The sequence below is a fragment of the Lipophrys pholis genome (assembly GCF_963383615.2).
Source record: "Lipophrys pholis genome assembly, chromosome: 10".
NCBI lineage: Eukaryota > Metazoa > Chordata > Actinopteri > Blenniiformes > Blenniidae > Lipophrys > Lipophrys pholis.
Window position 1 is genome coordinate 14544757 of NC_137640.1, and position 17677 is coordinate 14562433.

Here is a 17677-nt window from a genome sequence, read left to right on the forward strand (position 1 = left end):
CCTAATTTTCTCTTCTCCAACGGGGACGTCAACTAAAACAGTTTGAGAGCCACTGGGTTAAAGAACGGGATACCCAAAGTAGCAGTAACCACGAGTGAAGAGTAAGTAAGACGGAAATGATTATATGTCAATGTCCTCCACATGAATGGAAACATAATGTTTAAGTAAGTTCCATATTGTTTGAGTGTTTCTTACCAACTGTACTGTGAGCCTCTTCAAGCACCAGTGACACAGAGCGTTGACGGTACTGCACAGTGAAGTTGATCATCCGCGGCTGACGCTCAACAATGTGTCGGGAGGATGGGCTGATTGGGCAGAAAGCTGAGGCAGAGGAGGATGATGGCGGAGAAGAGGACGAAGGCGAGGACGAGGTGGGAGGGGCGATACCTCCTGCTGCTGCATCAGCTGCTTCTGATGGGCTGGCCTGGCTGGACTCCCTGTCAGGGATGACAAACTTATGAGTTTTTAAAACGTTTGACTCTGGACTATTCTTAAGATGATTTTTTATTTTAATTTTTTTTAAATGTGTCATATAAATGTTATATAAGGCAGAATGCAGTAAACAGCTGAGAATTTTGTTTCTTCTAAAATCTAAGAAGGACAAGTCTTAGTCTTTCAGCTGCTCATTTCAGGGGTCACCACAATGGATCATGTCTCCATCTCATTCCATCTCTTGTCTTGTGTGTAATACCAACTATCTCCATGTCCTCCTCGACATTGACAAATCTTCTAATGCTGGATGGCTCCATCTCCCCTTTCCTTGTCCAATACATCTAAAAATGGATTCTCAGTCCATGTCCAACCCTTCTTAACATGTCCTTTCTATGTAAATCTCTCTACGTTTCTATGAAGTGTTTTTATTCCCACCCAGTCTGGCCACTATGAAAATCTCTGCACACTCAGTCACAACCAGTTCAGCTTCTTGTCTTCTTGCCGACAGTGCCCGTCTCTATACCATCATAGCCAGTCTGACTACTTCCACTCTTACTGCTATCTTTCTGTCACACATCAAACCCGATGCTCTTGTACATTCACTTCATCCTGTCCGCACTTTCTTCTTAAGCTCTTTCAGGCACCGTCTATTGCTCCATATACTATCGAGCACAACAGCCACTCCAAAATAAGTTACTGTCTTTTCTTGGATCCATTTACAATTGATCTGCTCTCTGGCAGATGGGTTATTCTACACAGCCTATGTATGAGAACCAAGTTTCACACAACACTGTAAATGTTTTAAATGTGAACAAAGTATACCCTGTGTGACTTGAAGAGACCTCAGGAACTGTTCTGCAAGAAAAAGAACAAAAGAGGGTCAGACTCAGTCTTTTGAACAATCAGGCCCAGTAACACTGTTGAGGTATAGATCCATTCTAAGAGAACATCAACATATATGGAACAGGCTGGACCAGTAAGAAGAGAAAAATTGCTATATACCAGCCATACCTGCTTCCTGCATTAACTCACGTTTGCACCAATATTTACTTAAAGATTTGGAAATAATTGTTCCTCACGTTGGTTGTGTTTAATAGAAGAATAAAAAAAATAACTGCACATGGCTTATTAGAATCAGTGCACTGTACATATCTGTAATAATATAAAAATCTGCATACCAACACTCTTGAACAAAATCTTAAAATTGCAGTGGGGAAAGTCAAAAAGCTAAGAACCTTCAGCAAGAGACAAGACAGACAAGAAAAAACAAAAACCACAAAGTTGTTGATGGTGTTTTCTTAATAAACAAGAAAATAAAGAAAGAAATAAAAGTGGCAACAAAGGACTTTGCAGAGTATTGATCACTTCAAAAAATCCTTCAGGCATGCTTGATGAGTGTGCTTTTAGGAAGTTGATGGAAAAGATCACAATGGCTTCACAAGAGGACTTCCACAGCCTAGAAATGTCTGTTCTTGTAAACTCTCCTTGTCATCCATCCTTGTGTTTTCCATTGGATTTGGATCAGGGGAATATGTAGGATGGTCCAAAAGATTGACGTTATTGTACTAGAAGTCCGTTAGGGGATTCTTGTTGAATGCAGCGCTGTCCTTTTGAAAGACCCAGTCATCCCTGCATAGACAAGAGCCCCAGCCGAGAACGAAGCCTGCTGCAACATCACCACAAAGCCAGGCACGCGCTAAATGCCCTGAACCAGGAGCTCCATCGCTCATTGAAGAAAAACCCATCCCTGATTTCGATCACTGTGTTGTGTCTCCATTCCATAAGGACCCTCTGCGTTTCTTTTGTTTCCCTCGAAGAATAAAGCTCATTCCTAACTTTTAATGTCCCATGCTTGGTGCTCCTTGCAAAGGGCAAATATCAATTTTGTAGAAACAAGACGGGACCTTTCAAGACATTATTTTGGCTCTTCTGTTGCAGGTCCAGTCTTATTTGTTTACTGGGCAGCAGCTGGCATCAGACAATGCCTTGTTTGGGTTGAGGGTCGGCTTCTCTCCTTATTGACAGCCCTGAGCATGCACAGTGCAAGTGGAGTATTTTTAGGGAGACCAATTGTTGACTTTAATTTCCCCCCCCTAAAATCAAATTGAAAGTCTTTCTGCATCCACCATTTGATGTGGTAGTACATTGCAAGAAAGCTTTTTTATGCACCGCAACATTTCTATGTTTGAAGACAGAAATCCTTTTTGTTTGTTTTTTCCATCAGGGGCAAAGACAGTGTGATGGCTGAAGAAACATTTTCAGAGAAGCCAGATATTTGCTATGGTTTTAACATTTTGATCCATTGATGAACAGCCTATTAAATGTTAAATGCTGTTTTCAATAACTTACTTGTCTATTTTTAGAAGATCTACATACAATCCCGATTGTGATCCACCACTTCAACAAGCCACTACTTTTCAAATTTCCCCTGGTCCTCAGATATTATCCATGAGACCATTACGTATTTTATTGACAACAGTGTGATTCATACTTGTAGTGAGATCTAGATATGCACCACCTATGGGCTATATGCTGCCTTTTGGTTGCTGCTGGCTAGCCCAAATGTATGATTCAAGTATTAGGGTACCTTTACAGATTACAACATGAATCATCACCATTATTAGACTTCACAGAGAATGACTAAAAGTTAGCACGAGTGTTCGCTTATTAAAAGCATAACAATGTTTTGTAATAGGAGGTATAGTCATTAATAATAATATATTTTATTTGTAATGTAATTCTCATTAAAAAAATTTTTCGAGGTGCTACAAGCAGACAGCAAAAAAGAAAACGCATCAAGCAGAAGTGAGCTGAACTTAAATTGAAAATAGAGCTCTATCCTGGGTCATCATTTGAAGATTATCTTAGAAATAACAGCTAATTATATATTGGCTAAAATCACAAAAAACTGATCCCATTTGCACTTTAACCTAAAAGTGGCAGAACAACAATTAAAGCCTGAAAAATCTGCTGTTGCTGTTTTGGTGAAATTTCTCACTTTCCTTCTTCTGGTTGGCACTCTTTTCTAATGCACGCCAAGGGAAACACAGAAGCAGCCAAAACCAGCTATGGCCATCGGGAAACGGTCCCAATCTGGCTCTGACTATAGACGAAGCATTTCAAAATCAAAATCTGCAATAAAACCATCTTTCATAGTACACAAGCTTCTAATAATTCTCTAATTAGTGAAGAAGAGACTGGAGAAATAGGGACTGCCTTTTAGACAGGCTTACTTACTAGTTGGCCCAGGCTCAGGTCACATCATCAGAATCTGTTTACTGGGCAACGTCGGCCTGCTCCTACCAATGCCAACCACTTAGTAAATGTGCTTGCTGTTGGTTATACAGCCAGCCTCCATTCATAGCAATGTGTCCACTTACGAAAGAGCAGCAATGTTCTCATGGCTCAAAAGACTGCCGCATGGGGAAACATGTACACACGTATAAAATAAAAATTTTCACAGAGCATTTTCAGTTCTAGAGGATTTCGATTGCATTCATAAGTGTCCGCTAACCATGACAGTAAACTGAAGAGTTTAAAGCCTCTTAAAGGAACCATTTCCATTCAGGAAGCGTGTACAACTACATTGTGTTTCCGCTATTTGTATGATTCCCCTTTAAAACAGCTGTGGAGGAAACCATAGCAGGATCAAAACCTTCCAACTCTGTAGCTCATGACTTAATGTAACATCCTAGATAAGTAAACGTATAGGTCTGCAGAGCTGCACTGCCTTCATTAACTAACATGGAAACGCATAATGAAAATGCTTACTCGTCAACTGTGAACAGATTAATGCTGCACAAACTATAGTTATTATATTTAGGTTAAACTTTCATTTTCTAAAGTCGTCCATAAAGGTGAGGGATTCTGTTTTCTGCTAAGACAAAACCTCAGCTTGACCCTTGGTATTTCTAACAGCTGTTGTGCACACATATCCATCATACAACAATGGCACATACTCTCATCAGCCACTTTATTAGGAACACTTCAGTAGTACCCAGATTAGCCCTTTTTGGCAATTCGAGCTGCTGTACTTCTTCGTGGCCTAGGTTCTTCAAGGTCCTGGAAATATTCCTCAAAAGATTTTGGTTCATATTGTTGTTGTAGAATCAGTCTGTAGCAGTTGTAGGTTTCCTGTGGAAATATTTGGTTCCACCATATGTCAAAATGCTCTCTTGGATAGGGATCGTTTCAGTATGAAGGTGACTGGAGTACAGATGATTTGAGCTTTGTAAGTGGTGCATTATCCTGCTGTAAGAAGCCATCAGCTCATCAACATGTGTACACAGACATTTTTCATGCAGAGAGCATGAAATATACATAACTACGGTATTAAAGGAGCTCAGTCTAATACTGGCTACTGAGGGGATTTTGAACCATGTTAGAAGTGGCTGACTCACTGTTTAATCCCTCAAAAATGGCTACATACCGGTTCTTCTTGCAGCAATCAATCATTTATTGTGTCCATAGTTAGAATACATGAGCTGGCCTGTCCAGTGAGTCCACAAAACATTCAGACACAACAGCAAAGACCGCGCTCAAAACCTATTTGTGGTTCGAGGTCAACATCATCCTCACCATGATAGGAAATCTCCTCTTATATAACCACAGCGCCACCCAGTGATCATATTAACAAACTCACTTTCCAATAATTGGCTTCTACACAATGGCCCCCAATTGTTAACGTCATACAGACGTAACAATTCAAGACACAACAAACACAGGAGCCCAAAAAAAAAAGAGAGAAATTTATCGATTCAAATGTTTACATTTCTTGAACCAGACAGAGTTTAGTCACAGGCCTTTCAATAATACTGCCTTTAGTCTGTAACCTCACACACAAGACCTTGTTTTTCTGGGAAAATAGTGTAGAATTCCCATGATCCGGCTTTCTCCAGGCCTTTTCCTATCAGGTCCACGACCACCAATGGATAAGTGTCTGTTTTCAGGTAGTGGTCTCCTGAACTGCGGACCTCCAGGTCCTCTCCTATCAAGCTCAAGACCATCCATGAATGCTGGCCTTATGCTCTGCAGTGTCTGCAGTCTCTTCTTAATCCTCTCTGTTTCCTGCCTTTTCTTTTCTCCCTTTGTATCCACAATGGCCTCATCAGAAACATTATTCAGCATGTTTTTTGTTTTGTTAAGTTTTTTTTTTTTTACATTTTCCAGAACCCTCTTTCTCTGAAAGGACAATATTGCCCGTCCTGAAGTACTGTTGAAGTTTCCACAATTTCCATAAGCCTTATGTCTTCTCTGGACATTTCATTCTCCTTCACAGCTGTTTCATTGAAATCATGAATATATTGATTGGTCAGCATTTCTTCCAGTCTGAATGGAGATCCTATGAACCAGAGCAATAGGAAAGTCTGTTTCTCCCACAACACTGCTCCCGTTCACTCTGTGTTCTATTAACAACCCAACCCAGCACTGTCCTAATAACATAAGACCCATTCCCATGGCTATTAATGACCTCCTAAGGTTCCAATATCTTGGGTGCATTTGTTCCAATTAACAGGTCAAAACCTCCCTTAATGCGTGGGATTTCAACCCTGGATAAGTCTGGCCATTTAGCCAGTTCCTCTGAGGTCACCATGCTATCAGCAGTGACCGGCATTTTCTTCTGGGTCAGAAACTCTGGAAGACAATATAAATTATTGCTGTCCAAATCATCTACTTCCAAACCAGGTAGTGAGTAGGATGGAATGACTGCCTCTTGTCCCATGGTGCTTAACAGAAAGTTGGTTCTTCTTATATTCAGCGCCTTCATTAAATGATCAGAGGAGAATATGTCTGAGCTTCCCGGGTCTAAGAAGGCATATGTTTGTACAATACGACTTCCCCTTGCTGCTTTCAAACTCACAGGAACAATGGATAACACGCACTGGTCCTTACCGGCCCCTGTATGTCCACATGTTTGGAATGAATACAGTTGGCTTATGGATGGTCCCTTCACTAGCTGTTCTATAGTTAGTGGTTGTCTTTTAATGTGATTCTTTCCTTTGAGCTGTTTGCAGTCCTCCAATGTGTGGCTATGACTACATCACAGGCATCCAGGTTTCTTAACCTTTACTGGATCCTGCAGAGGTGAAATCACCTCACAAGGTCCTTCAGACGAGTCCGCTGATGTTACTGTGGTGGCGACAATATTTTCCTTCCTTAGGTGTGAATTGAACTTATTGAAAGTCCTTGTGCCAACCACACCAGAGGCTGAATTCTGTATAACACCAGAGGGTCAGAAAGGATACCAACATGTCACTCCATCAACGCAACAAGATCCTGGAAGTGAGCTTGTTCATTGGTCCATTCCATTATGTCATGAGCAGTGGTCCTCCACTGCTCCCTCATTTTGTAAGGCAATTTTGACATAATGGTTCTCATGTTTACAGGCATGTCCAATTCCTGCATGTACTGAAGCTCCTCCATTACATTACAGCATCCAGGCAGAAATTAAGGAGTATGATTGTAGTGCCTTGACATCCTTAGATTTTATTGTTTGCCATGCCAAAACCTTCTGTATATATTAATTTGCAACCTTGTAGTGGTTTCCAAAATGTTCCAACAGAAGACCTTTGGCAATATATCCAGGGTCAGGATCCATATGCTGACCGCTACGCACCAATTCTCGTGGCTGCCCCCTGGTACACTGTTACAAGTTGTACTGTACAAAGGGTCTGCTTGAGTTGCCTTTTGTTTCACTCTTTGTTGAAAAGCTTTAATGATTGCCCTGTATTGGAGAGGATCACCATCAAATATTGGGATGTCTCGTGGTGGTGGAGATCAGGAATGTTGTTGCTGCACCAGAGCAGCAGTTATTTCGTTTTGACTCTGTATGATTGAAAGTACATTTTCTGACAGATTTGGGTTGGTTTGAGCAGAATCGATTTGATGATGATTTATTGATTGCCTTTCATCATTTAACCATACATTTGTTGATTGACCTTGCAACTGCAGAAATGTTTTCCATTTGTTTTCCATTTGCTCCTTGTGGTTGTGCAGTTTTACTCCATTGGATAGGTTTCTTTGATCTCAAATCCACTTGTCTGTTCGGTGGTAATGATCGTTCTGAGTACTCCATGTCCAAGGCTGCTATTCCTTTGCTGCTGGGTTTAGGGTTTTGACAGATGCCATTGTCCATTTTTCCTTTTCCAAATAAGAGTTCATGCCATTTGAAGATGCTTGGGATCTGGTCATATTAACAAACCCACTTTCCCATATTTGGCTCATACAATACCAAATAAAGTACCGACAGTATTAGTATTCTACAGTATCGGGTTCACGCCAACCTTTTCACATCTTCTTAGCTTATTTTAGAAAAGTCTTTCATTCTCAAGCAACAAAAAACAAGTAAGCAGTCAAAATTATTACATATGTATGACCTGTAGTGGTATTAGTAATTGTCACAAGATCAGCTGATCCACTGTCTGTTTTACAGTAAATATCTTACCGTTGTATCATCCCGTTTTCTTGTGGAATGATTCCATTCATAGAGGCCTGTAATGAGAGCAGATGGAAATGTTACAGCAGTATAATGACAACGTTGTGGTTTTGTGTTGTTTGAACCTCAACACGAGTGCAACCAAAAACACACACCTGCTCTGTGATGCATAAGATCAATCGTTAAACTCTTTACCAGGAGCCAGAATTATTAATCTCACCTACAAATGGAACCAAAATGATGATGACAGGTATAAAACTAGTAGATACATTTGCTGACACAAAGTGAAAGAGCAGAAGTAAATTTTTAAAGAATATATTCCAACTTTGTTCACAGAAAGCTTTTGATGCTTCACACAACTTTGGTAAATTGTAGGAAAGGTACACGATAATGCGCACGCATGCATGCAAACACACTTGAAATGTGCGTGGAATTGGCTATCAAATAAAAAGACAAAAAGTTTTTGAACACCTAAAAAAAAACTACAAGAAGACATCGTCTTATAACAAGAGAGCCACAGACCCAAAACAGGACACCACAAACCGAACGTAATACGATTCCCTCATACATTCGTAGCCTGCTATAACTATAAGCAGAGAGGTTATTCTACCACTCTAAACAGCTGATTAAGCAACTAAGCCTCATTGAGAATGAACTAACATAGTGGAGTAAACATAGTACATGAACGGTTACAATCTTGGCGCAATTGTCACTCGTAAAGAATACACCTTCTACTCCACAGTACACCAGTCTTATTCAAGGCAAGATTACTTTTTGCTGAGTACTGTAATATTATAAAGGACACCTCAGGCAGACAGAGATTTACTCGATCACAATCAGTGACCATGTAAATGTCACTTTGACATACAATAGTCATTCTGCCTAGAATCCAGATTTCATCACATTCTATTAAAAAAACTAAAACAAACATGGACATTATAATTATATATAAAATTATAATGGAATTAAATGATTTAAAAATTATAAATTCAAAGAGGTTATGTTTTGGAGAAATTCACAGAGTAATAGGTCTAGCAAATCCCTAGCCAATCCACCAAAAGAAAAGGAGAAATCCACAATCTCCTCAGTTAAAACTCCAAATCGGAATATCACTCAAGACCTACAGGGAATAAACAACGGGTTCAGAAAATTGTATTCGGAAAAAAATTGTAGCTGACTGTGCTGTAAGTTTATCATTATCATCACTATTGTTTACTAGTGGCAGACACTGATATATTATATAACATACAAAATGTGTGCAAGGATTGCTGGCTGATGTTTTTTAAAAAAAATTTTTTTAAGTAAAGCATCACAAAACATTCAGTTGGACTATTCAAGGAGAATGACCAAGCAAACAAAGAGAACTGAAAGAACAAACGTAACTAGAGTCAGCTTTGTAGGGAGCTTTTGTTTGAGAACATAAATGATTTCTCTGGAACTCTAGCGATACTACAAGGCCACAATAAGCCAACTAAAGTTAGGCCGTGCATTCTGGTACACGATGCCTTTTTTTGTGCTGGATGAATACAAACAATGGTCATGGCCAAAATGAAATATGAGAGTCTTGTTTAAAAACAAACAAATCAAATATTCACACTCAAATTTATCTATGAACAATTCACAAAGCGTGAAGATTTTTTTTCCATGCTTGTTAAGGAGGTTGCAAGAACCCTTTCAAAGCTGCCTCACATGTTATGGCTCATTTCTAATGCAGCGTGTACTCTTTATCTTACATCTGCAGTTTACCAAACACCACACATTTCCTTGTTTGTGAAGCCTCGCAAACTGCCGTGACACTTATCAGGACTGAACACAGCTCAAAGCACCTCTGAACAGTAAACTGTGTCTGTTTTTTTAAATACACATTTGGATCAAGTTGGGCCTGTTATGTTTCGTTCATTTTGTTTGCACTTATGAAATTAGTTAACAATGCATTTGCGTTGTTAATTAGTCAATACATATATAACTTTTGAATACAACATAATTTAAAACTATATTTAGATTATTTGTATCAGAAATGTTCATTCAATTAACATCAACAAAGGAAAATTCAATTTTCCTTGATACTAACTTTCAATGTTCATATAATAGTGGCGAATGGGATGTTTATTTAAACTTCAGCAATTTGTCTCAGCATTTCACAGGCATTTGTACACAATTGGTACAAGAAGAGTTTGTACACAATAGCAAAAAAGGCTCAATGCATTTTAACATGTGTTGCTGTCATCCAATCCCAAATAAACTACTTTTCATGAAAAGGTCAAATGTTCAATGTGAATAAAATAGTGTTACTTATATATATATATATATACACACATCATACATTCAGCGTATTGTGTGTGTGTGTCGGGGGGGGGGTGTTATAGTTTAGTTTCCCATCCCTCCTTAAATGGATCATAAACTGAAGTGCAGGCAGAAGCAGATTTTACTGTTCACTACTCTGTTCTCGAGACAGTTCTAGGGGAAACTCTATTTAAGTATCCCTGCATAAATATTTTTGACATCCCACCTAGCAAACACATACACCCAACAGCAGCTTTGTTTTTACAAAAACAGGCACTACAGAGGAACTGCAAGTCATCAGGTTTGCAGCTGCAGTGAGTCCAGTGCTGTCTGTCCTGGTGCCTGCTTTGAACTCTTGCCAGCATCAACCTAAATATAGACTGATCCTTTGCAACGAGGGGTAAAAACCTGGCAAGATGCATCTTTTTCACAAAGTCTCTGAAGACAACATTTACATTGCCATACCTTTATTTCAATTTTCCCCATGACCTCAAATGCTGTCATGCAGTCTGCTTCTTAAAAAGCACAGAATATAATGAAAGGGGAATTTGGACATTTCAAAATTACATAGTGCGTGTTATCAGGCTGCTCCTGCTATCTTGAACTTGTACTTTACCCGGCCCAAACTTACAAATCATAAAGTTGAAAAGCAGCAGACTGAGGGGCCGTCCACACGAGCAAGCCAGTTAACCTAAATGAGCTGTTTTTGACCTATCATCCAGACGAGGCGGTGTTTTAGAAGCGTGAAAAGGGTTTTTTTTGAAGACGGGTCCCAGAGTGGGTAAATTCTAAAACCCCGGCTCGTGGGGTTTCCCACGGCTTCCACAAAGACGATCATCTGTGGAAACAAGATGACATAATCGCCCCCCCCCCCCCCCCCCCCCACCGCAGTCCGCAATGTCACCTAATAACCACAACAATCACGGACGACAAGCTCCGGTGGAGCTACTGAAGCTAGAAGCAGGGAGAATGGGGCCATAGACCTAGAAAACTGGAGTTATATAGTGGTTTATGTGCAGGAGTCTACTTCAAAATTTCTATGTGGTCTGTCTTCTGCGTTTTTGTTGTGTTTGGTGAGTCACAGCGCCCCTAAAGGCCTGGCATGTGTACTACATGTCCTGAAGCCTGTTGAGCCTGTTTATAGTGAGGTGTGGACTGGATTTTTTATTTTTAATTTTTTTTGAGAACCTGACTGAGAAAATTAGATCATTTTGCCGGGTGTGGATGTGGCCTGAGAACTTACCACAAGATCCCAATTATTAGACTCCAAAACAGTGATTGCCTCCGCTATGTTATCAATCCCAGTGCACGCCTGTAAAACAAACAACACATTAAGAATTACAAGAGAATAACATTAGTACCTACTGACAATTGACAATGAAACATTTGATGATGTTTAACAACAGAGTATAAAAAAAACAGCTGTATTTTTTAACTCCTGTGTTTAAACTCAGAGCCGCCATATATCGGTGGTAACAGTCATCACACGGATGGCACACAGAAACGTCTCGTTCTCTGAAGTTGAGTACAACACTTCATGAAAAACACTGGTAGAACATTGTGTATTTCTGCAAAAAGAAACCCCATTGTGCAAACACAGATATCTTGGATAGGTGAAAGTTGCAAAGTAGACTAAAAGCATTTTCTTTATAAAAGAACTATAAACATCTAAAATAAGGTCATGATATACCAGTTATTCTTTACTGATATATTAATTTCATCGCTGTGTAATCTCCCTGAAGTGTAAAATAAATCCAAAGACATCAGAAAGACTTCTGAGCTGATACTTCTGCAAGAGTAAGAACCAGAATCAAACCATAATAAGCTAAACTAATGTCAAATTTAAAGTACCATACAGCCGGTAGGTTGACAAAGTGGACTTTTGACCTGAGAGACATGAGACATTACATAATAAAAAAAAAAAAAAAAAAAGGTTCTCTCACATGCAAAGTAAACAAAATCTTCCAAGGCAAATAACCCTTTAAAATCAGCTTGAAACTAGTGGAGTGTATTTGATTTGTATGATGCTCAACTAATGTTTTAAACCAAAAATTGCTGAGATTTTTATACAAGTTTTATGTCATTATAATAGGAATATACATATAATTTAAATAGAGCACTCAGTGAGTTAACTGGTGAGACTAGTAAGTATATTTTCTTATAAAAGTAAATCTAATTGGTCAAATTCGCCCAAGAGATATACCTGTATTTTGTCAATAGTTTGTTGTAACTGTGTAGAAAAGTATGTAACATCTCTGCTTTAGAGCATTTATTAATAACATGAAGTTTTAAATAACTTACAAAACTTTTGTTAATAACACTCTGAAGACCTCATGAACCCTGCGAAAAACACAAGGTGCTTTTTTTACTTCAGTTCTTTTGAAGAAAATACTGGAGAAGCCATAAGTGAAACTGTAAGTAAACTTGAGAGATGAGACTGCAGATCTGTGTTTCAGTGCAGCCGACAATCGCATACACTTTGGGGGGAAACTTTTCAATTGTTACAAACTCCAAAACTGGAATCCAGACCTAGGTATGTCTATTTAAGTGAAGTCCAATGGCCGTTATAACACTTTTCTTAAGACAACATTACCTTTAGTCTATTGATCTATCATAAATGTTTTATCCGGCTTGCAGCTGTTTGTTAGTTAGTTAGTTAGTTAGTAGATAGTTCATCACAGAACTTAGACAAAATCAGCCACACCATCAAAACCACGAGCAATCACTACTTGTCATAAGCTAAGAAGTGTGTCTTTGGCACACGAAAATAACTGAGATCATGAGAAAACCTGAAAGGGGGATTTGCTCACAGGCATAGTGAGAACTCGTAAACTACTGGCAAGACACCAGGCCTACGTGTTCTGTGACGTGACAGATCAAGTCACCTCATCAGTAGTGGAAAGCAAGATTTCATACGTCCTGGAAATGTTTCTTGTCTTGATGAGCAAAAGGATGTGAAAAAAAAAAAATCTAATTTCAATTTTGTTCGAAGGCGTTCACATTTGCACCAAATGATGAGTATAAGCTCTAGAGAAGTTTGACAGTGTTGCAATTGACTTTATAGATAGAATTTGATGCGGATATGATTTTTTTTTCTCTAAATCATGAAGAACAATCTTGAGGCGAAATATGCATTGTGGGAAGCAAATATGGTGTCCACTTAAAAAATGTGTCAGGGGACATTATTGTTCACTGCAGGTTGTGTTATTGAGAGAGAAATACCTGTTTAATCACTAATAAGAACTTCATAAACTAATCAGTTTATTCTACAAACTGTTCCCCCTCTGGCACGAAATATTAGATGGTAATTTTAGGAACCTGATCATTACTGAAGTTATACCACCAATATTGAACTAACTAGCAACGCAATGTGGGTATGCTCGAGTATTGTGATAGTGATAAAGGTGTAAAGTGTGTAAAATCTCAAAAATACTCTGACCATCTTTGATAAGAGTTTGGATGGTCAGTATCACTTGTTTAATTTTTGGCTGAAGCCCCTCCAGCTTAATAGCAGCAGGATCAAAATGGATGGCAGTTGTTGTACCAGTCTGTTAAAACTGCACAGCCCTAAAACAATTGTTTGTTTTGAGTTCTTAATGAGCAATCAGATGGCTCATTAAAAGGTGTTCCTGAAAAACAAAGCAATTTAGCAGCCAGCAAACATGATTATCATATTTTTGGGGGGAACAAATAATAATCACCTTCACAAAAAGTTATTTTTATGTTTTTTCTGAAGTAAACAGCTGTTGTTGTATGCAAGTATCAGTTATACACTCCTAAACAAAATCTTAATACCAGGGAAAACACCTTACATACTAACAGATCATCAAAAAAAATTCTTAGTAGAAATAGAGCAAATGATGTATTGAAATGTGCATTTAAACTCAAACAGGCTATTCAATCAGCTGATGGGTGTTTGTAAGTGTTTTTAATATGTTTCTAAGACTATAGCTTTAAATTCCAAAATCCTGTGCAAAGATTTTGCTTACAAGGCATGATGAAGCCAAAAAGTGAAAGAAGTGGACTTAGGGTTGGAGGTTCAAATGCAACAGCAGACAGGTCACAAGCGACTCTGCTGCTTCTCGATGCTTGTATAGTTATGGTTAACTATGAATGGGATGGCTTATACGGAGAGAAAGAATTTCCCCAAGGGGGAGAATAAAGCAAAGGCAACTAACAAACTTTCTTTCTTTGCCCCATTGTTGCAGTGAGCGCTTGTATATTTTAAATTACATAAAAATCCTGAAGCTTATGGGACAAAAAAAGCTTAGTCAGTGAATGGTACACGCACGTAATTGTGGAAATGTAGAGAAAATGTGACCAGCATGAGTGTATTTATGTACCCGTCACTATAAATTAGAACATGTTCTGTGACACTGTATTGAGTATGCATTCAAACTAATATACATTGCATACAGATTATTATTCATGTAACTCTATCGCACAATATAAGATATTTCCTCATTTCCTGAAGAAGTAAACATAAAAACAGTTGACTAGTAATTATCTAGACGGCTGTTAACTAATGAATGGCTTATTACATATAACTTACGTTATAGGTAACAGGTAAGAATTTATGTAAACCTCAAAACAACAAAATAGAATAGAAAATACTTTATTATGCCCGGAGGCATAACAAAGACGGGCTTGTAAATCAACCACAAGTAGTAAAAATAAATGTTGATTGCGTCACAAATTAGATGTAAACAACAATGTCTGTCCTATTGAAGACCAAAGGATCACAGATTAATTTTTGGACTATGTGGAGCCTCTTCTTAGAGGAGCTGGCCCCAGCAAATTGTTTTGATGTTTAATAACCGTGTAAATAAGTGTTGTACCGGCAGCACATAAAAGAGGTTAAAGGTGAGCCGCAAACTGAGATCAAATAGAGTCTCTGTGTATTTTGATGATGACAATAACAACGCCATTAAACTGCGTCTCTTTTCTAAACCGTCACTGAAAACATGCTAACGTCCCAAGGCAAATAGAGTTTCCGGTGGGAAAATATCCTCGTTCTATATTACATCTCGCAAAACACCGAAACGGGGATATTTCACCCGAATAGGAAGGCGAAATTAAAAACAACAACACACAATTCAAGGAACAGTATGTGTTCAAGTGGCCGAGAGCGCTGTGCCTCTGCTGGCAGCTAACCGTCCAGACCATCGATAATTGCTGTTCAAACAAGCTGCTACCGCTGAGGAAAAAACCACACAACAGCCCCTGTTTGTGTCTGCAGCTGTATGGAGGTATTATCTAATTAGCTGGAAGCTTGTAAGTATGTCCTTAATGAGTTAGCAGCCAGTCAGTCGGTTAGCTCGGTGTGCTAACTTCAGAAAGCTCAGCTCAACTCTGTTGTTTGGGACCCCGTGTTGCTGACAATAACCGGGGACATTTCGACGATGACAGGCGGATTACTTCCTACTGAAAGTAACGCTGGGAACATCGGGGAGAGACAAACCTGAAAGTCAGCCAGAATCATCTCACGGTTCATGTTGCTCTCGTCGCTTTCGGAGGCCATGGCAATGACTGGCTAAAAGCGATTCTTCTTCCACCACTCGTCGCTTCTCTCGCCGACACAAAAAAGGACACGGAGTTTTACCAGCACCTTGGCCTCGGACGCGGCGACGGGTGACAGCTCGGCAGAATGGGCACTATCTGATTTTGTCGGGACTTTGCGGCGTCAGGTGGACAATCGTGAGTAAAGTAACGTCACAGCGCGCGGCTCTCTCACACCATCATTGTGAGCCAGTTCACTGCTGCACGGGTGACGTTAAGTGACAGCGAGTGTCGTAAAGCAGAGGAGCTGCTGGAGCTACTCTTCTTCCTCCTTTTATTTTAGCGACTGGCCGCAAAACAACGTCGGTGCTCATTATTGCCATCTACTGTATGGGCATGTGAAACGCCCCTCCTTAAAAAAACAAAACATTTTCTCAATAAATTATTTTCGGCTCAGGGGAAACACAGATCTGAATTAACTAATAACTCAGAATAGTGTAATTGTAACAAACTAGTGTCAATACGTCATATTGTTTCCTGGGATGATCCACTTTGCACGTCCTGTCCGTGTGGAGGGGCTTCTAAATGCATGTCTTTGTATTGTGTATATATGCATTTCCTATTACTTCCTCTAGGACAACTTAAGCTTTTTGCACATGTCGCACTCCTTGGGAGTGTGTGGCTGTAAGTGAGGAAGCTATGTGAGCTCACACACAAGAGGCAGAAAAGGGCGTCGGAGTAGCATTGCGTCGAACGCAAACAACCCAAACCCAAGCGCTCCTTTTCAGAGGAACTGAAGAAATAATTCCAGATTGACTATCGCGGTCTTTACAGACATACGGCGGAGTGCTTGGTACACAAAACGTCTATATCTGATGAGGCTACCGGCTGTAAATGCTGCATAACGTGAAATGTCATAATGTGAAACATCACAACATATACGTGTCTATGGATTGCACTAAAACCTCACACTGTTGTCATTTATTTCCAATGATGATTTGGTTGGTTTTTTTTATTAGTTGTTGAAGAGACTATTTAAAGTGCATAAAGCATGTTGAGGTGAAAATAATTATTCAAAAACCTTTCAACAATATCTGATTAAGTCGAATTTTATCCAGACAAATAAGTGAAATGTGAGTATTGTGTCATTTCAGCTACGCCTCCTCGTAAAAAATACAATGAAAATGTCCAGAGATGCTCCAACATTCACGGCTCGTATCTTCCCCGTGAATTTTTTTGCATCCAAGCAATGACACGACTGATTTTGTTTGCTTGATTTGTGTTTCTATGTCATGCTGAAATGTGTGAAGCCTGCCTGCCACAGTGTTTCTGTTCATCCTGCAGGCTGCACCATCTCTGCAGCTTTCAGCGTGTCTTTGGCTTTGATACTAATTCTTCTTTACAAAGAGATTTGTGGCTTATCACTGCAGCATCCCTGACGCTGACCTCCAACTACTGAGGACAGGGGAGACCAAGATGTCCCTGTCCTGTCGGAGACACTAAAGCCTGCCTTGACGCTTTAAACTCGATGGGCGGCCACCAGAGGGAGACCAATGGCTCCCGCAAAGGAGGAGATCCCACGTCTCTGTCAACAAAGGACTGCTGAGTGGTGGGTCCACATCGCTCTGAGGCCGTGAGACATTTAATTGTGAAACGTTGTCCTGACTGTCCGCTGCGGGAATTCACGACGGCTGTTTATCCCTCCGCCAGCGACGCTCTGGTGGCGGGGGACTTCAACCGAGTGGATCTGCAGGACATGCTCCTTGTGTTATGTCCCACCATACGGTGACGTCTCCGTTCGGCACGTAAACCCTGTGGACAAAGTGTTCGTCAACAGACGCCACCCCCACCGCGGTGCCTCTGCCCTCTGCTCTCCCCCGGCCGGCTCAACACACTGCCTAGTAGTATAGTCATGCCTCAGTCATAACACTCTCCTGCTTTCCCAGCTGAGTAAAACCATAGCTTCCATCGTCTGCGATACACTGTACAAAAGCCTTATGTGTGAGGGCAAAGCTAAACTTATGAGGA

General features: G+C 39.9%; 1 protein-coding gene across 1 annotated transcript in view; it reads right to left on the minus strand.

Annotated features, from left to right (window-relative positions):
- Window positions 1–15919, minus strand: part of faf1 (Fas (TNFRSF6) associated factor 1) — a 72622-nt gene extending 56703 nt beyond the window's left edge. The window contains exons 1-5 of the mRNA XM_080473401.1: window positions 15612–15919; window positions 11394–11462; window positions 7877–7923; window positions 1255–1287; window positions 196–437 (exon numbers count right to left, since the gene is read on the minus strand). Of these exons, the coding sequence (XP_080329527.1) occupies window positions 196–437; window positions 1255–1287; window positions 7877–7923; window positions 11394–11462; window positions 15612–15671 (451 nt within the window). The 5' untranslated portion in view covers window positions 15672–15919. The remainder of the gene's footprint in view (window positions 1–195; window positions 438–1254; window positions 1288–7876; window positions 7924–11393; window positions 11463–15611) is intronic.
- Between the last annotated feature and the right edge of the window lie 1758 nt (window positions 15920–17677).